Below are 24,946 nucleotides of genomic sequence, written 5' to 3' on the forward strand. Positions count from 1 at the left end.
TTGAGTATATCATCTCAAAATTATCAAGTCGCTTCTCTCTTAAGGATCTTGGTAATCTATCATATTTTCTAGGTGTTGAAGTACTGCCACAAGCCCATGGTATTTTTCTAAGTCAACAAAAATATGTCCTTGACCTTCTCCAACGTGCAAAATTGGAAAATGCTAAGCCAACACCAACCCCTATGCTTACTCATCCCCCTCTTTCTATCTCATCTGGTTCCATTATCTCAAATCCAACCGAATATCGGGCACTTGTAGGAAGCCTACAATATTTATCATTAACTCGTCCCGATGTTGCTTTCAGTGTAAACAGGTTAAGCCAATACATGCATAAGCCAACAGATGAACATTGGGCTGCTCTTAAACGTTTACTAAGGTATCTTGCAGGAACTTCACAACATGGTCTCTTACTACGAAGAAATTCACCAAGCTCACTACATGCTTTTACTGATGCCGATTGGGCCGGCGACAAAGATGACTATGTTTCCACCACAGGATATATCGTCTATCTTGGTTGCAATGCTATTTCATGGAGTTCAAAGAAGCAACGCACACTTGCTCGCTCATCAACCGAAGCTGAATACCGAGCTATTGCCAACACTACTGCTGAAGTTTTGTGGCTCCTTAATCTCCTAAAGGAGCTTGGTTTCACATCTACATCTCCACCAGCCATATATAGTGATAATATGGGAGCTACTTACGTTGCCGCAAACCCAAAATTCCACTCTAAAATGAAACACCTTGCCTTGGACTATCACTTTGTGCGTGAACATGTGCAAGGTGGTGCTGTTCGGGTCTCATACATTTCTGGCAGCGATCAACTAGCTGATGCACTCACGAAGCCTCTACCTCGGGCTCGTTTACAAACATTGATGTCCAAGATTGGTCTCACTAACCGATCGTCCAACTTGCGGGGGCATGATAAAGATAATATCGTATAATATCTCTCATTACAATCCCTTAATTCTAGTTGACAATATTCTTGTATCTCATTAATTTATCCTGTTAATATTTTAGGTGATTTAATTGGTTGTAAATATCCTTAGGCAATATTTTGTTACCTTCATTAGATAAAATCATATCAAGGATATGATACTCTTGTATGTATATATAGTGCTCCTTGTAGTTCAATTTTAATACACAAAAATATATTCCTCTCATTCTCTTCTCATCACTTACTAGTTGAATTAACACTCACAAAAAATATTATCATTCCACATATATATATATACAAAGTCTTATATGTGGCTTGTTCAAAAAACAAAAAATAAAAAATAAAAAATAATTCTTATTGGTGTGGCTATTACACATAATCACATATAAAAAAAATGGGAAATTCTCAATGGTGCTCACAAGTTTTTTAATTTCTTTGGTAAACAACAAAAATTTCAATTATCTTTGGTACTCATGTATTTTTGTTATTAATTCAATGGTGATATTAGCTAATCAATTTAATCATTTATTAACATGGTTAGTATTTTGTATTTTTTTATTAATTAATTAATTTAAAATAAATTGAAAAAAAATCACCCCAACATCCACAACCACTCCCCTGCCACTCTGTCAGCCCCTACCACCGCATCCCAACCACCCTGCCCCCCCGGTTGCCGGTCGTGATTGACCACCCTGCTCCGGCGACGGCGAAGACTCTCCTCCCATGTCGCGTCTCTCCCTCCCCATGAACCACGAAACCCCTTAAAATAGCCCACGTCGGTGCTGCCCACCGATCCCAATCCCCCTTCCCCTGTCGCCCGACCCAACCGCCCAATCCCCTTCCCCCTGACCATCTTCCCCTTCCCATTCCCCTCCTTTTCCACTCCAATATCTGGCCAATCCCCCGCTGATTAAAACCGGCTAATGCGAAAACCCACAACCCCCTACCCAAAACCATCTCGCAATCGCCTCCCTCCTCGAACTAACACTCCCAATCCCAAAACCCGATCAAATCTCGCTACTTGACTACTTCCTCTGATTACCTTCAAATTTGGCACATAAATTCAGATTCTAACTCTTTTTAGCTCGATCAAATCTCTTTTTAATTCAATTTAGGCTGAGGGGTTTATAGGTTTCAGCCGAGTTCAGGGGAATTGGGTGGTGGTTTCGGCCGAGCAGGGAGGGTGGTGATAGAGACGCCGACGCCGCAAAAGAGAGAGGGAATGATCGATCGGTGAGGTCAGTGTCGGCGCCGGGGTCGTGGGTAGGCAGGGGCTGGGCTGGGTTGGGGGAGGGGGAAGAAGTGTGGTGGTTTATTTTTAAAAAATAGGGGTATTTTAGGCATTCACTTCTCTCCATTTCAAAACATTAACCATAGTAGTTAATATTTTCTTAAAATACTTAACTAATGTTACCACTTGATTAGTTTTACAAATTATTGATTACCAAAGATAATTTGATATTTTAGTGTTTACCATTGAGAAAAAAGAAAAGTTGATGAGTACCATTGAGAATTTCCCTAAAAAAAATTAATTAAGTAATAGGGGGGTTACGGTTATAAGCAAATGACGTTACCTTAATGTGTTTATAGGTTACTTCAATGAGAATTAGGGGTTACTCTCTTTAATAAGTAGAATTATTCTTTCATTTTTTAAAACAAAAGAATAGAGTTTACTCGAATGAACAAATGGAGTTACTTATTTCTAAATTAGTTGAATTCACTCGTGTAATGAATTTGGGTTACTTTTATGGACAATATGAGGTTACTCTTATAAAAAATAGAGGTTACTCGTAAATATAAATGAAGATTACTCCTATAAACTAATGTGGCGCACCGTGTGGCTAGCCACATACAAGACTCCTCCGCCCAAAAAACCCCATAATCTAATTATTTTTTAATAATCCGACCTTTATGCTCAATTCGCTTAAAAGGTTCTAAGTGGTAGAATAGGTAATTTTCTTTTAATAAGCTTAATTTACCCATGTCGCCACGTGATTGGTAAAAAAAATAAGTTTTAATTTTAATTTTTATTAATAACTAACTATTTTTTTAACTCTTAAAACACAAAATATAAAAGCAAAAAAATCCTAGCCCCACCGCGATGACAACCACCTACCCGCCCCTACCATCGGCCTAGACGAGGCCCAAAGCTGTCAGTCCCACCGCGACCAAAACATAAACGCAAATATTATCTATGTATTTGTATGGTTTTGGAAAAATAATATTGGATTTGATAAGAATAGAAAGAAATTATAAGGTAATAATCAAGACATTTCCCAAAAAAAAAAAAATCACTTGCATTTTCTACTTAAATTGGAAAATTTTAGGTGGGTAAAGAATTTTTCTATCCCTTCACTTCCTTTACATTTTTTTTTTTTTTTATTAAAGGGGAGTGAAAACTATCATCTTTCTCTTCTCTTCCTTTTCTTCTACTCTGTAATATTCAGTTTTTAAAGGTGCTTGGTTAAAACGGATGAAACTGAATTTGAAGTAATTTGTACTCCCTCCGTTTTTAAATACTTGTTCCACTTTTCTTTTCCGACCGTTTTTAAATACTTGCTCTATTTCCTTTTTTTAAAAAGTTTTTACAATATTAAATTCTATTTTCACACTTAGTGGACCCAACATAATACTCTCTCTCCTCCTATTCTTCCATTACTTTTGATTTTTACATTTTTTATTTTCTCAATTACCCCATTACCTCCATATTTTATTATTACCTTCTCCAATTTTTCCTAAAACTCCGCGCATGGAGAAATGGAGCAAGTATTTAAAAACGGAGGGAGTATCGTTTGAATTCCACCAACTTCAATTATTACATTAATTATGTAGGCTCGTAGCCATATATTCACACGATGCATAGTCATGAATAAGAAGCAAGGTAGTAGAAAAATGTGAGAGAATAACATATAAGAGACTCGTAACAAGGTTGTCATAAATTTATAATCGAAACAAAGTTTTTGGCAAGTCATTGCATTAGAGTTTTCTTATAGCCTTCTGCTGAAACTATGTTTGCAATTTAAGGCATCAAGCTTGGCATCTAAGGCTTTAGGTTTGCTTCAAACATGCAGCAGAAGGATCTTTATCTTGCAACACTCCTCTTTATCTTTTGCTTCCAATGGCTAGATAACTACATGCTTAATTATTAACTTGGCAAATAATGCCATTGCTCTAATTCAAAAAATTCAAATTAAAAAATGTAACAACTTAAATAATGAGACCACAAATTGACAGTTTAGCTCTCCTCCAAGCAATTTAACAATTCCTCTACGAATCATTGCCATCATAATCTTATACAAATTAAATAGAAGAAAGAATTCTTTTATAAAAACAAATGGTAATTAATTACTCAACATACTACTACATAGCTTATAGCTCAGTAGTTGAGTCTTCACACTGTTAATACTTATATTATCAATTTTTACTGAGACTTGTCGAACATCAAAAGCTTCCAGCTCTTCCCCAGTAAAAGTTAGAATTATGTAGCGTTTGAGAGCACGATACAAGATGCTCTCAATGTCTTTGGACTAACAAAATGTTGTATTTACACGGCAAGATAGCTCCAAAATCAGTCCTTTCTATAAACTTTAGTAAGGATATTACAGCAGATGCTGATTACAGGACATTTACAGAAGCACCCTATATATATAAAAAGCTATTAGCTTTACAGAAGCTTGCATGTCAATAATTATGCACTGCACTCAGGAATACACGCGTCTGATACTAGTATGTAGCAAACATAAGTTAACAAGTTAAACTTTCCGTCTCCGAGTTCTGAAGGCAATCTGCAATGAACACAGAAGTACGGTAAGGTTGTGAAAGCAAACCTGCCTAAGATTGACAAAAATTAGCCAAAGATTCAAATGGATAAGCGTAAAACTATCTTTAACTTCAATACATAACCAAAGCAATGAAAAGGTGTGTTCATGGTTATACCATCACATAAAAATAGCTTCAGAAACCGAACAAGCAAAACTAAACCCAAGGCAAAAGCTTTGTGCACTTCTGTCTCCCCACAATCTCCCCCAAAATAAATTCACGAAGTGTTTAATAATTAAGTAGATAGCTCACCCTTGGTAAGCTTCAGCAACACAATTTTAAAAAGTATGGGAAGGCCGAGTAGGACTTACCGCATCCTGGTTCTCATGAGAAACATCGGACTCTGATGTGTCTGTAGATATTTTGAGTCCCAGACAACTCTTCTTAGGCTGAGAATGTTTCGGCAAGCCATTCACTGCGTGAGAGAATGACTTATCATACATACATATATATATACAAAATTATACAATACATAGAAGCTAAGATAACATTGAAAGTGGAAGAAAATCACTTTTTACAGCACTTCAATATATTGAGGGTATAACCGTATAAAAGCAAATTAAAGGGGAAAAAAAGTAAGGCAATTAGGCAATCAATCAAGAAAAAGAAGTGTAGAAAACATATTCATTTAATGGTCATTATGCTTACTACTCACCAAATATCAGCAACAATAGTCGCTGAGTTTAGAGCATAGGGTAGCACAGTAAAGCCAACAAAAGTAAAAGCCAATAGTAATATTCATACTTCAAACATGCCTATACAGCATGCCACCAAGGACATTACCAAGCTATATATGTTTGCATAAAATTGGGGATGTTTTTAATATTAATCAAAGATTAAAATCAAATTAAGCTATGGAGAATTGAAATTTATTATCACTTTTAACTTATTCAGTCTAGTAATCTACACCATACTTGTCTTTGCTCTAGATTTAGATCCAAGACATTCACTTTAGAATTGAGAAATTAAGAGTTAGATTACAAGGTGCACAGAAGCAATGGGCTAAAAAGAATAAACAAAATCACATCAACTCAGAAGCAGCTGCTTGCATTTCAAATCTAAACAAGTTAGCCAACATCTCCAAATCAGTATAACTATATGTAGGAGATATATATACCTGACAATGAGTTTGTTCTATCTAACAGAATATTCCGCTGACTTGTTCCTGATCCTTGTGATTTAGCACCGCCTGCTCTTGAAACAGTGGTAATTCTACTTCCAATGTCATTAGAACACTGTTTTTTGGGACCGCTGCACAAATGATATCTTGAAGATGTTAGTAATCTGTATATATTCACTCTATAACCACTAACGAGTTTCTCAAGGAGAAAAATATAACACTAAGGCACTAACTGAGGAAGTGATTGATTGATCAATTGATAAGGCACTAACTGAGGAAATGATTCATAAAATAAATAGATAAACTTCTCAAAAACTAAGTGGTGCATATAATATGCATATTTTGGCAAGTTCAACATACCGCCATCTCAGACAGACCAGATTTAGCTATCCAAGGAACTCGTCACAACTACTAAGTGTCCAACCTATAAACACCACACTGACTGAACATTACAGGAATATACAAGTTTCAGAAGAAGAGACACAACTGTGCATGACAGAGGACAAGTATCCTCTCACAACAGAAAATGCCAACATTTAGTGAAGCAAAGTAGAAACTTTCAATACATCTGTTATACCAAAAAGAGAGGTCTTTGGTGACATGAATGGAGTATTCCTGATATACCTTTCAGGTACTTCTTCACAGCTAAAATTTTAAGTACTTTTATTTTTTGCAAGTCCTAGTATGAAAATAATAAATTTTTTAAAAACTGATTAGAAGTAGCACACATTTGACCTGATCATGTTCAGGAATGTGCTGTGTACCACTGAAGACAGCCCCAACTTCTGTAAAAGCACATGAAGTGTCACCAGATAAAAAAGAGGGAGTAAAGCATTCAAAACATCTTCTAGATGATGAATGTAAAAAGTCCCCCAGACGTTCTCTGAGTGTCTAATGCTCAGAGATACGTAATAGTCATAAGGAAAATTCAGTCACATATCAAAGACAATCAATAAACAAGAATTAGTCATTTTTGAATGACCTTCATCTTTGCATCTTATTCCATATTTTTACTTTTAAGTTGATATAATCTGTAATTAATTCAACTATGTAATCCAAGTCCAAACAGAACAATGAGTAGCATCAGATGCTCGCAAACAACAGCATACTGAAAGCAACCACACTAAAAAAAATCTTAATAGAACCAGAGAGATAAAGGAAGAGAGACATGTATTTAACCATGTCAAAACCACCCACAACATATAGAATTTGACAACTTACCGCTGCCGGAGAAGGGAAACAGTTGACCCCTGTTAAAAAGGAAAAAAAAAACTTCACAATCAGGTGACGATAAAATTGATCAAGGATTCCAGTATTGCATACAGAGAAAGCAATTAAAATTTTAATCACAATGAAACAAAAGATCATGACATGCAATCAAAAATGAATTATGAAATCAAAATTAAAGCCAATTAATATGCCCCCATACCAAATCAGATACAAATAAGCCAAGCCAACCTATTGGTAGCTAGATGGGCAGTTTTACGAATCATTTCTTTGCAGGAAGTGGTATGATATTATCCAAAAATCTGTCTAAAAATGTAAAATACAAAATTTAAAAAAAAAAAAATCAAGAGAGTAAAAGGGTCATGGAACCAAGGTCATTGCATGCCAGGAAAATTATCTGCGTACATAATCTTTTTATTCAGGAATATGTTTCACTTTAGATACTTAATATAGGAAAGAGAATATAGTCAAAGTAGTCAAAATTTAGAGAAGAAAATATTCCCCATTTTCATGACAAGGTCCTTCATCATTCAGCTTCTTGAGTAAAGGAGTTTGTACAATTCTTTGGAAAAAAAAAAAGGCAATGACCACTATTAAGAACTTAAGAAGTGCAATATTGCCAATCAGTAAAAAGAAGAATTCTACTACAAACTAATAGCATTCAGAATTATAAGCCTACTTCACAATTAGCAACTTTTAATGCACACCAACTTTAGCAAGGCACAAAAATATGTTCAGCAGAAAAAGGAAATTTATCAAGTCTGAATAAATCCTTACGCCTGAGCTGCAACTTTGTCTGACATTTGTTTCATAGTGACCCAGATTTTCTGTAAAATCACAGAATTTTTTCCTTTTCCTCTCATTCTGAGGTGAATTTTTCAACGAGACATCAACCTCTTGAGTAGAAATATCTGATTCAATTTCAAAGAGTTCCAAAGTTGCAGACTCAGAATCGATTTGATGCTCTTTTGCAGGTACATGTACAATATCTGCAGAAATATTTGCCTCAACCTCTTCAATAACTGATGAACCAACTTGCAATTGTAGTTCTCCAACGGAAGAGTTATCTACTGCACTTTCTTGTCTTCCCTTGGGGCATGCTTCAAGGACACAATTTGAGGCCATCTCTATCTCGGCAACCTTTTTGTCTGCTGTCCTATTTTTTGACAGTTCAACTTGCTTAGACATGGGTAACTCAAGGGCATTCTGACCTTGCAAACCGTCTTTCAGGTATTTGCGACTACGCTTAACAGTTGAGCTAGACAACTGCGCAACAAAATGCAATGAGATCATGAGCTTTCCTTTAGTCACAAAAACAAATTAAAAACAAAATACTAATATGACATACCTGAGTAAAATCACATTCAAAGACTTGAACAAGCTTTTTCAGAAAATTTTCATTGACCTGGAATTCTACTGAAAAGCAATTATCCTGAAAAAATATAGTAGGAAGGGAATCAGCAATGATCAATTATAAACATATTCTAAGGTTATCACACGGCAGTTGGAAATCTTGCCTGATTAGTTCTATACAGCGATGATGGAAGAAGAACTAGTCCAGGGGCACGGGACAAATTAATGAAAGTATGTTTTAGAGAATTTAAAACTGACAGTCCAATCTCTGCTAACATATGCAGCTTCTGCAACATATAAAAAAAATAATTAAAAATTAAAAAAAAAATCAATTATCAGTAATACAACAAAATAAAATAAAAAAATGAAAATTATATCCAAAAAACTTACAGGTGTTTTCTCAGGATCTACAACATCCTCGGCTCTTCTGATGGCCCGAAAAATACTTCGCAAATACAGAGAGTTTTTTTTGGCAAGATCCAAGTCCCCGTCAACAAATTGAGAGTTAACCAACAGATGCAAAAGGAGAAGAAGTGGCCTGCAACAAAGACTAGCTAAAGCACATGCATTGTGATATAATTGCCTCATGTAACGTAGATTATACAACTACCTGCAAAACTGAGCAGTATGCTCTTCATTATGAGAGTTTACAGGTGGCCATCCTGCATCATGAGCAAGAACATGGAGCAAGAACACCACTGTGTAAGCTGGGCTATCGGTCATTGATCCTTCTTTTCCCAAAGTAGAACAAATGCGAGCAGCTTTGCTGTTTTCCTTGATGAACTCTATCAAATAATTTAATGACTGACAAGCAGATTACACTAAGTTAGCTGTAATTTATGAAAATATTATAAGCTAATGGATTGCCGAATTGATGGTAAACCTTATCTTGCAGATCTTTGACACAATCAGATGCAGCCAAAGGAAATGCACAAGCAAATTTACTTGAGGCAACACGTCCTTTCAGTAACTTGTGAGTTTTATCAAGAAATGCTTCACGTGCAAAAGAAGTGTCCTGCAATAATACTAGGGGTGTTACCACTAGCACAATGTACAGACAGTAGCTATAGGTTTTTTTAAGTCAATAACCAAAACATAAAGGCAGAGAAACACTGTTAATCTCACGCATTCTTCATTATTCTTCTCTCAGAACAAGAAATTTGCAATCTTGTCAAGTTTTAGGAGGACATGATTAGTGCAGGACTTTAAATGTTTTCAGTCTATCTGCCGGTCCTAGGATTTAATTATCCAATGAAGAGTAGCAAAAAAAAAAATTACTCAAGACCCTCAACCAAAATAGGCCACCCCACCTCCCCCCCCCCCCCCCCCCCCCCACCCCCCAGGGGAAAAAAAATAAAAATAAAATAAAGGCAACCTCATATTACCATATGTTACTTATATTTTCAGAATAAAATTTACACCCAAGTGAGTAATGAATTGCCTTCCTCGGATAAAGATGCAAATTTTGAATGCCTTGAATAATCCCCACTATCAAAAAGTTATAGTTACATTGTTTCATCCCCTCAATCTAAGGAATTGATAAGACTTCACCTTTACGCCCTTGATAGTATTTGCACTATCCATATCCTAATCAATTAAATAAAGGTCTGAAGGATAATCTATCCCTAATCATTCTCTAACTTTACTTTATCTTGAGAAAAGTTACTATTTTCAGGACATCTCAAGATAGCACATGTGTATTGTTTTCAGAAGTATAATTCATTTAAGTATCAGAAAAGGGGTGTGGATGGAAAATCTGAAGAGATCTTTTTAGTTTTGCTAATGTAGGATCAATACATGAAGAATAATCTAAAACATTTCAAAGTGTTGGATATCTAATGCCTTATCTTAAGAATACTAATAATATTTCAGGATATCTCAAGATTAGCACATGTGTTTTATTTTCAGAAGTATAATTCTTTGTCAAGTATCAGAAAAGGGCAGTGGATGACAAGGCTGAAGAGCTATTTGTAGTTATTCTACTGTAGAATTAATACATGAAAAATAATCTAAAACATTCTCTTGAAGAAGTCAAAGGCTTGGATAACAAGGGCATAAAAGGAGAAAAACTATTATGAATAGTAAACAGAACAAGAGAAAGATTTTGATCAGATAGTCAGAAAAGTGAAGCTATTTTACAAGATATTGTTCACTGGTCTATGCCAACAGTATACACCAGCACATCAGAACCTCCATACCTTTGCCATCAGAATAGTTGACTGAAATAATTGGGGTGAAATATGTATCTCCCACCGTCTTGAAAGCCGCAGAACAGCCTTAGCAGCTGCTAATCTAATGTGAGCCATGTCATTATCACTGCATTTATAAATTTATAACTTAGGCAGACAGACAATATTACAAAAGTATACGATGTAAAATAAACCCAAATTTAAAACTCCTCATTTAATTCAACTTTGGGATAAATAAACGCATCCCAAATTTGCATCATAATTTCCATAAAGGCTTCCTGTTACCAAACTTGAATCTTTGACACACTTTTTAAAATTTCATTCTTGATACACTTGTAAAACTCTCTTAAATTTTACTTGGATGCTCTTTCTTTTTCTCACTTAACACACCTTTCATCTAGCTTTTTCAACTAGTTATCTTGTTATGTCATATTTCTTTGTCAGACGGTTCCTTATGAAGATGGAACTAAGGCTTTGTTGTTGTTGTTACAAAAGATAACTTTTTTGAAAACAAAAAAAAGGAAATATTCATTAAAAAGAGGGCAAGGTGTACCACTGTACCCTAGCAGAGATCCATACCTTATATAACAATTCAACCACGCATCACATCATTGAAGAATACCCATAAGAAAACAAAACTTTCAAAGTAGCCTCCAACAAGTTCTTCCGGTCTTCCTTTACTATCATTTTAGCAATTTACAAAATAGAGAAAGTGCTAACCCCACCCTTCCACACACAAACAAACAAGTTCACAGAGAAAAACATTGTAAAGAAAGGCACTTGATTTTCAAATGCAAGCAGTCTTGTTCTGAGAAAAACCATAAGGGTATTAGTAGTTGAAGGCTGTTCAGAAGGTTGAATAGAAAATGCTATTCTTTGGCTTAGACATACATCAATGCTGTTATAAAACATAGCATTATGTCAAACATGAAACTCAGCAAATACTCAATACGCATGTAAAGCCAAGATGAAGCAGCAGTGAGGAGACAAATTACCATACTGTTGCAGCATCAGCAAAATCATCTGTTAGTAGCACTTTGGACAATATATCCAACAAGTTACTTATTTGTACTTTCCCATAATTTTGTTTCTTTGGTAAGACACTCTTGACTAGGGTTTTTAGCCCATAAATCTGCGAAGATAAGTACAAAAGCAGGATAGTCAAGAGGGTCTAGAACTAGATATTCTTGTATAGTAACGCTTAACAGCATGTAGCAAAGACAAAATAAACATTAAGAAAACTCATACAGTACCATGATGCATTAATATTTCGAGATATAAGGAGAAAAGTGGATAATACAGCCCGGTATCATTTTGATTGACTTCATAAAAGAGACTTAGAAGCGTATACATGGGTCCCTATCTCTCTCACATGTATAAAAAAATTAGTGCTCATTCATTCTAGATCCATATGTCAACAATTCATATGTTCTTATCTCTAACCAATTTATTAGTAATGCAAAGTGAAATGATTCCAAACCCTTACGTCTCACATTCACATTGTCTTTATGTCTAAAAGTAACTCCACCACTCCAGCTAATGCTAATGATTAGCTGGATTTAAAAGTTTTTTTCAATACTGTGCTATCCTTTATGACCTACAAGCCTTAATAGCAAAAAAATAACAATACGCTTGACGGATTTGTTTATTGTTGTTGTAAAAGGACCAATATGAACAAACTACAAATGACTAAAGAAGCATAAGTGATTTGACAAAAGTTAAAATCAGAAGACAAATTTTTACACATAAGGTGACAACTGATAAGTAGAGCATTATAATTTTTTTTGGCGATAACTGATGATTTTTTTTATAATAAGTAGAGCATTACTGATAAGTAAAGCATTATAATAGATGCATGCTTATGCCTACATGAACAAAGTACAAATGACCTGGCCTAGTATGTAACCCCAAATGTTTAAATAAAAAGACCATGTCACTAAGTAATCATCATGAAATAGTCATAAGGACCAATAGAGATCCTCCGCAACTGGTCATATGCAAACCAAGCTTCTCCGGCTAAGCCAATTAAAAGAAATACTCCCTTTGTCCCAAATAGTTACAACACTAGCCTTTTCAAGGTCTCCAAGACACGTTTTTGAATATTAATACATATGGTTATGTACAAATACAAATTTTAAGGTTGGCAATGTTGAAAATGCATAGAGATGAAAAAAAAAATCACATGACACCAATTCGTATATATTGGTGAAAATTTACGGTCAAAGTTTGTGAGGTTTGACCTTGAAAAAGCAAGTGTTGCCATTATTTTGGGACAGAAGGAGACAGGGAGCATAAAATTTAGCCAATGTCATTGGTCTTGATAAATCATAAAAAGCAATTGTCACCTCATTGACTTAAGTTGGTTATCTAAAAAATGATTAGATGACCTCATGTTATCAGAAAACAATTATCCACACATGCTATAACTAAAATAATAGTTCACATGACATTTTCCCTTCCAAAACTACCAGCTTATGAAAATCCGGCTGGCCTGAATCACGAGATTGCAGATAATTGTTTTTAAAAAACGGTTTTTAAAAAAAAAAAAAACAGAGAGAGAGAGAGAGAGTGAGGTGTACTGATTTTAAAATTAATAAATAACAATTAATAACCTCTATGTTGAATTAAGTCATGATTTTTGACCCTGATTTCAGCTTGCCAAGCAATAACCACCACCACCAGTCCACCCAAACAACACCAGTTTCTCTCTCCTCCCAGCAGACCTTTATCAGTCACCTAATTCTTTGCCGATACATACATTCCTACCTCCAGACTGGCGGACAATCATCAATCAGATAGATAGATAGATGCAGCCTAGGACCATGGGTCCACATAGCATCTTGCTTATCCCAGCTGTGAAACATAAAAGCTCCTCCCAATGAAGAATTTCACTGCTAAATTAATCCAACTCAAACAGGAGCTTTAAGTAATGTGGGGACTTAAAGCTCCTGTTAATGAACAATTTACAATGCACGACATTAACACTGCAATATAATTTAAGCTTCTCGTGCATCTAACTCTATTGATCAGGCAAATTAGCATTAGCTTGTTTATTCTCCTATTTCTTCTGATATATTCAGCAAGAATTTGGGGTCCAAAATGTCCATTAGTTCGATACAGAGATGACAGAGGCAAATATCCTCTAGGATTGTGGCTGTGGGTTGTAGTTGTGGAGAAGATATGGTGGAGTAGCTGTTAAAGGGAGCCAGGAAAGAAAAAGAAAGAGGCTTGAAGTACAAGTCAAACACAATGGCCATAGAAACTTCATTTTTCGTTTGAAATGTAAAATCGGACTAGTTTTGCATAAACATGAGGGGTAAGCAGCAAGAAGCAGTGGATTGATATACTACCTCTGTTTCATATTATTTGCAACGATTTGACATAAAGTAGAGAGGAAAAATGTCTAATCATTGCAAATAATATAAAATGGAGGTAGTAGTAAAAATTCATTACAATTATTTACCCTTCAACCTTGCAGTTTAAATTTAATAATCAAAAACCAAACCACGATATATAGAATCAAAATTAAAGACTCAAAAACAATGGCATATACCTAATAAGACAAAAAAGTGAGTTTGGAGGAACAACATGAACTCATATTTAGAAAAGACAATCAACATTCCACTGATGGACTTAGATAACGAAACTTACTTTCAACATGCAATGGAAGGAGACATTGCTTCCAGATTTCTCATCTACCACAACAGCATCTCCATATATTTTGTTCTGCAACAGATATAGTCACGATATCTTAGAGAGGAAAAAATGAAGCATAACCTTAAATTCACAGAATCATCTCAGCAGGAGAGAGAGAGAGATAAGAAAAAGAAAAAGAACAAAAAGCTAGTCACTAACTGATCAATCAAGGAAATAACTTGCCTCAAAAATTCTTTTCTGTATGTATGATAGTATTTCATTTTCCTGTTTCTGAAATACCACAACAGCATGTTGTGATAGACATCCCAGAGACTGCAATACAGTGGGAAGGTTACAGTCACTATAAAGTGACTTCACAAGTTTCTGGAAGCATACACAGGAGAACAAGATCAGTAGAGTATTGCTGAGAATCTAAGAGTGTCTGATCATATATACCGACCCATCAAATGTATCATCAAAGAATCTATATTTCCCAGCCTCCAAATCCCTACACCTTTAGGGGCATTATGAATTAGGATGCATGAATTAGTACAATTTGGATGTATGACATGGTACAATTTGGATAAGACATCAGTAAGAAACATATACGGCAACAATGCACCAAATATAAAGAGATTCAATAGCTAAAATACTTATTTAAGATCTGATTTAAATTTGTAATTAAAATCTGATCAAACAAGAAATAAAATTAACAGGTCGGGTTTAAAATGACTCAGCTTCAGATACAAACGTTTAGATGCAAACAGATAAAAGTCTGGAAACATGTTGACTAAAAGACAGATAAAGAAAGTAATACCTGGAACAGCTCCGCCCAAAGATATTGTTCAGAAGGATCAAGTAATGCAGCAATGACTGATATAGCAGCCTTGGACTGAGCACGAGTCCCCTCAAGGCATAACCTCTCCAGCAGCGGGTAGATTTCACTACACACAATCATGCAAAATATAAGATAGCGTCAACATTCTTCCCTTTCAGAATATAGCATACCAATACAAATAGCATCAAAAAACATTAAGAACAGACCAATGCTCTCACCAATATGTCAGATGAGAGGAAATTGCCTAGAAGAGAAAAAGGTAATACCCCCTTTTTTTTAAGTGTTACACTTTGACCGACACATACATTTAGGGCCTGTTCATATTTACTTATTTTCAGTTCAGTTCAGCTCCAATCAGTTCAGTTCAGTTCAGTTCAGTTCAGCTCCAATCAGTTCAGTTCAGTTCAGCTCTTAATTTCCCTCTCTCATAAAATATTCATTTCAGCTTAGTTCAGTTCAGTTCAGTTCCAATCAGTTCAGTTCAGTTCAATTCAGCTCCAATCAGTTCAGTTCAGTTCAGCTCAGTTCATTAATATGAACAGGCCCTTAGGTAATTTAAGTGACTTTAATATAATACCCCCTATGTCCCTATTTTTTTGCCCCATTTGACTTTTCACGACCCCAAGACGCGTCTTAAAATGTATATATCTCTTTTTTTATACGAATAAAAAATAGAAAAGCTTGATCTTAATAATATATACAATGTGGCAAATCCAACAAGATCTCACATAACTACATTATATCTTAAAGATTAATGGGAATGTGAGGTCTAAGTTATTTAAGTTTGACCCAAATATTGACAATTGGGCAAAAAAATAAGAACGGAGGGACTATGATGTTGTAAGGTAGTTGGGTTTTTTAAAAATTATAAGAAAAGATAGTGGAGGTAATAGTTTATTGAAAAGAAGGGATGTGAGAGAAGATAAATAACATGAGGGGATCATGAAAGGAGAAAGATATAATATCAAAAAAAAAAAAAATTTAAAAAATAAAAAAAAAAAAATAAAAAAAAAAAAAAAAAAAGGAAATGTAACTATTAAATAAAAACAACCGCATTAGAAAACTTTACAAAAAAAGAGGGAGTACAAAACTCACATGAAGTTGAATTGTGAATGAAAGTCAGCGTCCTAACCATTACTTTGACCATTAATTTTACATGAGCTATAGGTTTTTCATCAGAACGTCTATTATGAACTGATGAACTGAACTTCCATGTAGATTTGTTGCCAACCTTGCTCCTTACAAGAATATTCACATCATACCACTGCCCGTTTCTCAAAACACACTTATAGGGAAAAACACCAAAATTCAAGTGCATGATTCAAGTTCCAGGAACAGATTAATTTATAACAAAAAATGATCCCATGGAGTGAGCAACAAAAGATAATATGCTTATTGGCTGACAGGGGAAGAGTTAACGATTTGCACATTGTGAGCAAGAGTTATGATTTCAGTATAAACTTGCTTCATGATAGTCACTGACAAGCATTTCTCTAAGAAACTGTCCACCTAAAATTTTAAATATATGGAAGTGTTATAAGGATCAAACCTGAGTTCCATGGTTATAAATGGACCAGCTTTTGCTAACATCTGAAGTAACCTCGCACACCATGAGGAATCCTCCTCTAGTATCAGCATTTTAAATTGTTCTTCTGAACCTCTCATAAGTTTCGGGAAGTTTCTGACAATATCCTGATTCAAAAAGATGACCATGAATGCAAACTATAAAAACAAACGAAACTTGTTATTGTAAGACCAAAAAAATGAGTAATGACTATATCTTATCAAATTTAAGGAGTTTCTTTTGTTCACCAATCACATATCACTGAGGGGATTTCAAATTAATGAGCCTTACAGACAGGAGGTTAAAAGCAGATTCCTTCTGATGTTTATCTCTGCATCTGTTGCCAGAAACATGATCCAAAATATATCGAACATGCTCAGCACAAAATATATTGTTTGAACATTTCAAAGAGAGCAGTTCCAAAAATTCAAAAAGAGGATGCTTATCCCCAATGCTTTTCAAAAAATTCTCCTGCACGGAACAAAAAATGATACTCAAAATCAATATAGAATTGTATGACATATAGCAAGAGAATTGAAGGGAAAACAACTTATTTGTCCAGATTTACTAAGTTTAAAAGCCAGTTGTGATATATCACAAGGATGTTTAGTATAGGAAACAGGCAAGTGGGTAACATTTTTTTTTTTCCTTTAAAGATAAAGGGGGTATTAGCAGCTGACAAGGGAGCACCATCAAAAGACATCAACCGCGAGTAGTTTATTAAATAACCACCCCATTCTACAAAAATGAATCATAATAGGATTCAATCTGGCAAGTGGTAAGTAATAGTTCTTATATCTATCTAATTTTGGTTAGTGGTTGACAACCTTGGATCTGCAAGAAACGGATGTGCAGGGGCCAGGGAGTGACTTGGGGGGAAAAGCTATCAAATGAAATACACTCATAGCAGGACAAAGGATAAGAGAGTTGTGTTAGGCCACAGGCATTGAGAGAGTGCTATGGGTTGGAGATTAATATTTGAGAAAAGTTTCCTAAAATTCCATTATTTATCTTTTAATATATAATTACACAGACAAAATAAGATTGTACTTTTCTATGACTAAAGAGATCTTAACTTGAACCAGAGTTCTTAACATCACAAAACAAACGTCATATTGCTTATTAAAACAATTATCAGATGTATTTTACTGTGCATTGCAGTAGATATTAAGTATTGTCTGCAAACAGTACACCTCTGACACGTACGAATGATTGTCTATGCACAAAGTGAAGATGGGACTAACAGCAGAGGGAATAATTTTATTAAGTGCGCCTCACTTCAATGAGGAACAAAAGGGCACAAAATGATCCCTATCACCTTAATGCACCTTCAGCCCATTTATACATTGCCTAGGAACAAGACGTAGAGAAAGACATATGTCCTACGTCAACCATGTAAACTGTATAACCACAATCGGATCCAAAATATATAAGGCAGTTCAAGATACACACCCTCAAAGCCTCTGCACTTGAAAATTCTGGTTCTTCCAACAATCGGGACAATTGAAAAAAAAGGTTATCATCCTTCAGTAGGTTCAGCTTAGAAAATGATTCTTCTGCTTTGACAGAATTAAGGCATGCTGCTGACATTCGTGTGAAAGAACTTTTTATTCTCGCATCCACCTCTTTTGTATCATTTCCCTACAATATTATAAACAAATTTAGAGGCCTTACTAGTCTCATTCAACCCTTATACAAAAACACTGTAGCATATAGAACTTAAGATGACAAATGATTAAACCTAACAGTAGATTTTAAAAAAAAAAAAAAAAAAAAAAGGATATATGATTCAAGGTACCAACATCTAAGCAAAATCCAAACATAGGAACAGGCATCTTTTAGATTATGGATAACGGAGGACATACAGAAGAGGACAGTATTTGATGCCTGAGACATGTAAGTGATTAATTTCAGTGACTCTATTATTTCTTCCATTCTTATGAAGTGACTCGTATACAAGTTTAGAATATAATTACAGAAGTTAATTGTCAATATTTTTTCAAAATCATTGTTAATACTTAATAATTCCAGATAAAATTAGGAAGATGATTCAAAGTTAAATAAAAAAAGCAACAGACAACAGAAAAACAATCATCATTCATTGCTTCTATCAGCCATATTTATGAGGAAGGACCCCCACTCACACACACAAACACACACACACACACACACAAACACACACACACACACACACACACACACACACACACACACACACACAGAGTCCATGGAACAGGAAAACATGCAAAAGTAATACAAAGAAAAACCAAGAGGAGTTATTAAAGAACCTTTTCCACCCATACACACACACACAGTCCATGGAACAGGAAAACATGCAAAAGTAATACAAAGAAAAACCAAGAGAAGTTATTAAAGAACCTTTTCCACCCATACACACACACACACACACACAGAGTCCATGGAACAAGAAAACATTGCAAAAGTAATACAAAGAAAAACCAAGAGACGTTGTTAAAGAACATTTTCCACCCTAGAATATTTCTATCATGAGATATGAAAAAAATAAGGAACATTGTATATCTGTTTGAATTACAGCATCGAAATAGCTTAATAAACAACAAAAGCTGAGGATTGTATTTGGGTAGTATCAATCACATTTCCGCAGTTAATTTACATTATCCTTCAATAATCAATAATGTATACATTAGAACTATTACAAACCACAAAGATCTAAGACTATCAAAGTAGAAGCAGAATAATAAACAAACTAAAGGATAAACACAAGAGCTATATATGCAGAGAGCAACATAATTTTTTTTGTAGTGATTTACAGAAACTATTAGCCTTTTACCTCTGCATTTAACCGAAGGGATAAATAGCTTTGCATCTCTGTTTGAAACCTGAAGACCAACAAAAGGTAAAACATACATCATTCTTTAATTCATTAACACAAAGCAAGCACAAGTAACAACCCTCACTTCCCAAGAACCAAAGATGATTCTTAGATCGAATTAGTATCTCTATCCTTTTACAAGAGCTTCAAAGATGCAATCATATTATGCTAGGGCTTTCCTTAGAAATCAGCCATTTCAATATGCAGTCATGACTCTTGCTTGAGGGTAAGAGAACAAATAAACCAGATAATAGAAGGAAAATCACTAGAAATAAAAGGAGAATATGATTACATCCTCCTTCACCTTTCAAGAAACATCTCAAAAGGCACCAGTTAACTATAAATGTACAAATACTTCCTTCAAATCAATAAAGTTCTGCATCTCCCATTGTTCACTAATGTACAATATCAGCCAATATTGTCAAATAAAATCATCAGGGCCAGACCAGCCATTACAAATTTACAATGGCCAAATTTCACATTATTAGGGACCAGTGAATAGTTGTTGAGCCACAGGTTAAAAAAAACTGGTTAAAAAAACTAACATCTCCCAAGTCATAAAGTTTGCCAGCACACTATAAAGTATCAGCATCAGTAGCATGAACAAGTATTCATCCCACAGTTGGCAAGAATTGTTAAGGTCAAACATTGAGCAACATTACCACAACTATAAAGCTTAGCACAAGAAATGTTTCAAAAGACCAATAGAAGTATTGTTCATTTGTTTGTATATGTCTTCACAAAATCATGCATACAAAATCTGTGATCCTTCCCATCCACACAGACTCATATAACAAATATAAGTCATCTACTTCAAGCAAGAGGCATGCCATCAAAAATATAAGTGATTGTAAATAATATTATTCCTTGACTTTTGAGGAAACAGTTAGTAAAAGAAAGAAACTAGGAACCCAATAATCAACCAATTCACCACAATAGTGAGTATGAAAACTGAGATGGCCAATTAAATCAGAAGAAAAGGTAAATTGTGAATAGCAGTACCTTCTTTTTTGACATAATATCAGATTTAGTGCATTAACATGAGCAGAGGTGAAAATTGAGTACAGGTAGATCCAATGTTTCAATTTATCATCCACTGGAAGAGATGCTGGAAAGAAATCCACTGCCAGAAGAAGCTCCAAGTTTTGGGGCCTATCAAATTTCACAGCAGAAGTTGATATTTGAATAAATAATGACTTGTTAGATTATATGGTCAGATTAATCAATGGGGACACTAACCTGAACTCCTTCAAATTTTTATCAAAAGAAAGCACCAGTACTTTGCAGGGAATTCGCTCATAAGATTCATTAAGTTCTATCTGCCCTTCATGACACTTGGTGCAATACTCACGATAAACTTCTAGCAACTTCTTCAGGGCCTCCTTCCTAACTGAGGTCTATATAACGAGAGGATGATGGCAAAGCTTAAGTTAAAGGGATAGTTTAGCAGCAAAAAGAGCTTAAAGAAGTTTAAAGAGGGCATAATGAACAGAGTGAAGAAATCTAGGAGAGACAATATATATGAAAAGAATAATCACCATCTTGTCACGAAGTCGGTCAGTAGCACGAGCTATTAGAGCTTCCGGGAAGTTTTTCAAGCTAAACTTGGCCAAATCACAAACAATCGCTATTGCCTCTGTCCTTACACTGGCATCAAAATCTAGCAGACGGCCTTCAAGGGAAGCTTCATAATAAAAAATATTGTTAAAGAATGCATCTATCAAGACTACAACAACACAGCAGATGAACTGTCATAAAAGAAGAAATCTTCAAATGCAGAAGAATTCAGAAGAATGTAAAAATTGTAAACTTACAAAGAATTTTGTCTGATTCGATTGCAGATGGGTTAGCCAAGTAGCAAGTTTTAACAGCGCGTAGAGCACTGATTCTGACTTCAGCTGATTTGTCAGAAAATCTTTTCAGAAGTTCAACAAATAGGTAATGGTGTTCTTGTATACCATGATCTTCAACCAGTGCGAGAAGTTTTCCAATTAAGTTAACAGATTTTATCCTGACATCCACTTGATCAGTCTGCACTTAGAGACAGATAGTTACTTACAGAATATAACATAAATAAGAAAAGGCAGTTAAAAGTAACCTAAAATGCACAAAGAAGATCCTCTGAATCTGACAAAAAATAGCGCAGTAAACCCACCACTAATTCTTGAGCTAAATTTGGGATGACTGCAAGAAGCATATGTGGAGTGCACTGAAAGATTTCATATATCATTTCATGATAATATTCTTTTAGATCACTTGTCACACTCTCTCTATCTGAAATGCAAGACATTAAAAGTCCACAGACAGCAGGCTTGATAGCTTCTGCACAATTTTGAATAAGAGCAACGGCAAGACGATAAGAAGCAGGAGCAGGACCCTGAAACAGAGGAGAAAAGGCACCAAGAATAATGCACAGCCTTAGTGAAACCTAGAATAAATTCTCATCAACATAAAACGGGAAAGCAGGCTTTGTCAAAACACAAATATCAAACCAACTCAAAAAAGCAAAGGATCCCCCTCTTTTTGACAAATGACCTATGAAGTTGATAAAATCATCATAAATTTCACTCAGAGCCACAGGGCAGTTTACTAAGCAGAAATTAATATATAATAGCTACTTGTATATAACATGGTATGAATCATATAGCTTAGCCTTAGAGGTCAAAATAACGGAAGAAAAAAGGCAATTTGATTAATAAACTGGAATTGCAGCTATATGAAGAATATTCAAGCTTTCAAGAGGTTTCATTCTCTCCCAATAGCAACCTAAATGATAAACAAAAGTCTCATCAAGAATTAACATCCTTGCCCTCTTCCTAATCCTCTCTATACATAGAATATCTTGATTTAACTCCCAACTCCCAAGCTACTCATAACTAAATTATAAAGATAATGCCAAAAGTGCCCCTCTGCCAATTCCCTTAACATCAGTTTGCTGCATAACACCATTGAGTATAGTACTGATTATTTACCTCTCCCTTGTTTCTTAGATTCCTTAGAATCAGCTCCAGAAGTGGCTGAGGAGCCTCTTCTTCATTCAATATTAGTGCCATGATGGACAGCATACCACTAATCAAGCTCTGCGGGTGCTCCTCCCTAGAAAACATTGTCACAGTACCACACAGAAAACAAAAGATGATGAATAATATGGAATATTAAACATAAATCAAGAGATTTTGACTGTGCTAAAGGATGACTACAGACAGACATTAAATCCACACTATATTTATTGGGCCCAATAGGATGTAAATAGAGTCAAAAAAATATTATGTCCTTGAGTCACCTACAAGCCTCAAGCAAGAAGAGTCACTTGGTTTCTTGAGAATTAAGCATTTCCAAAGAAAATGTAAGCAAATTAAGCAAGTACGTTACAGCCTTATCTCAGATCTTTACAAGAATGTTTTGCTAGGAATTAAATTTAATACTAGCAGGCAGGGGAGGAAAAAGTATACATGGGGAAGATGGAACGAAAGCTTTTCTAGTTTCTGAGCTGATAAAAGAGTTGATACCTTACGACAGAGAAGAATGTTTTGAACATTTTATAGATTAAATCAGCACAGTCCAGATCTAGCATCCGACGACAGCATTCCAGAGTTGCAATGGTCTCTAATATTTTAACTCTTCTTGAAAAATAAGGGCTTGTGGTATCAGCAAGATCCATAAACATACTAACAAAAAGCTCAAAAATATCCTGCAAATCCAAAATAATCAACAGATGTATGGCACTCAACTAAGAAACAGAAGATAGCAGAGTCAAAACTCAAAAGTATACCTTAAAGACTTTATCATCAAATGAAGGGTCAGGCGCAAGGACCCGAATAATTTCACAGAAACAAACAGCAACTAGTAACCGGACATCTTTGTCTTTATGATGAACCAGTCCATGCTTTACAAGAGACTGACTGAATGGCCTTATGAAAGGTTTAAGCGAGGGAACCTGATCAAGGTCCAGCAAAGCATTCGCAGCTTGCTGTAAAGAATATAGCAAAACTTTAATTTTGGTCTAAAGCAGCAAAAAAACACCAAAATTGGCACATCGGAAAAGTTTCATGTTACTTGGACAGTAGGACTCAATTCAAAGACGCAGTAAAATTCATCAGATCATTGAACAGTGACACAACATGACACTTAAAGACTTCAATTCAAGCATATAAAAATAGATAAAAACCAGTTTTTTCGTCACTTACATGAGTCACATCCATAACATACCCAATCCCTCTCCCTAAATTTAAGATTAAAAGGTAATCTAGTAACAAACAGACAATCTAACTCAAATACCATGTATATCACTCCGATTCTCCAATTACCGTAACTTACCTGTGTCCAATGTATATTAAACACCTCATACAAGCATGAACACTTAGGGTGAGTTCCAGACTTCCATCGAAAAACTCGAAAATCGTAATAAAAGCATATCATACCTTCGTCAGACACTTCTAACAAGTCCTCATCCCCATACTCCTAGAGAAATTCAAGTGCAATAGACTACCATAAAATCAAGGAAAACTCATGGATTACTCAAAAGTAACTTTCATCTTCATCAATAAAAAAATAAATAAATAAATACAACTTCATGACTACTTAAAAACCCAATCAAGCATACTTCAATATTCTCCTCCTTCCTCTTCCTTCTCGTTATATCACCAATCACAAGTAAAATCATCAATATTAATCTTAACGCAAACCCATTTCATCAATTCTAACCATTCTTTTATCCAAGAGTACACCCGTAAATTAAGGTTTTCAACATCAAGCTACAACTATATCACAACCAATAACAGCTCTATTAATAGCTTGAACATGGAAAATAAGTAGCAAAAAAAGCTTAATAACTGATAAATTCATGCAATAAACTAGAAATTCCCACTAAGCCGCAAAACCTAGGGTTGCAGCGGAAGAAAAAATCGAAAAAATAAGACAACTAAAAACAATTTTGTGAACAACAAAAAAAAAATCAAAAGAGGGAGAAATTTCAGTGAAGTTTACCCGAAGTGATTTAATGAGAAAATCTTTAGAAAGACGAGTTTGTTGAGCAAGTTTTTTGCCGATATCGGAAATTACTTTTTCTGGATTTTCCGCCATTGTTAACCAACTGTGAAGTTTGAGAGTAGAAGAAGAAGGGGGTAAAGGGTTTTTGGCAGAGTTTGTTATGGTGATTCAGGAGAGAGAAAGTAGTGAGTGAGGGGGAAAATGAAAAATGATGAGTGTTCGAGTGTAGTGCTCCCGCCTTTTGTTCTAATGAGAAAGTGGAAACATTACATTTGCGTGATTTTAATATCACGTGCTCTCCCCCGACTCAACTCCACTCGATAATCTTTTGCTATGCTACGTGTAGGAATGCCAACACATCGGATTTGAGTCAGATGTGGCGAAATTCGAATTCGATCCGTTTAGTAAACGGATCATGTACTT

At 35.1% G+C, this 24,946-nt stretch overlaps 1 protein-coding gene across 1 annotated transcript; it reads right to left on the reverse strand.

The window, feature by feature from the left end:
• Positions 1-4,220: 4,220 nt before the first annotated feature.
• On the reverse strand, positions 4,221-24,684 carry LOC145638253 (sister chromatid cohesion protein PDS5 homolog B-like). Its single transcript, XM_081689218.1, has 28 exons — positions 24,521-24,684; positions 23,307-23,504; positions 23,044-23,225; positions 22,507-22,630; positions 21,690-21,911; positions 21,349-21,565; positions 21,073-21,218; positions 20,774-20,931; positions 20,537-20,686; positions 19,493-19,541; positions 18,133-18,321; positions 16,972-17,151; positions 16,666-16,808; positions 15,096-15,222; positions 14,522-14,662; positions 14,294-14,368; positions 11,638-11,774; positions 10,652-10,769; positions 9,337-9,468; positions 9,064-9,257; positions 8,844-8,991; positions 8,618-8,740; positions 8,449-8,532; positions 7,878-8,366; positions 7,095-7,123; positions 5,871-6,004; positions 5,065-5,168; positions 4,221-4,719 (listed from the first exon to the last, which is right to left on the reverse strand). Exons 1-28 carry the CDS (start codon positions 24,614-24,616, stop codon positions 4,687-4,689), a joined length of 4,122 nt encoding a protein of 1,373 aa, XP_081545344.1. The 5' UTR covers positions 24,617-24,684; the 3' UTR covers positions 4,221-4,686.
• Positions 24,685-24,946: the final 262 nt, after the last annotated feature.

This window comes from Chenopodium album, chromosome 7 (genome assembly GCF_948465745.1).
Source record: "Chenopodium album chromosome 7, dcCheAlbu1.1, whole genome shotgun sequence".
Taxonomy (NCBI): domain Eukaryota; kingdom Viridiplantae; phylum Streptophyta; class Magnoliopsida; order Caryophyllales; family Amaranthaceae; genus Chenopodium; species Chenopodium album.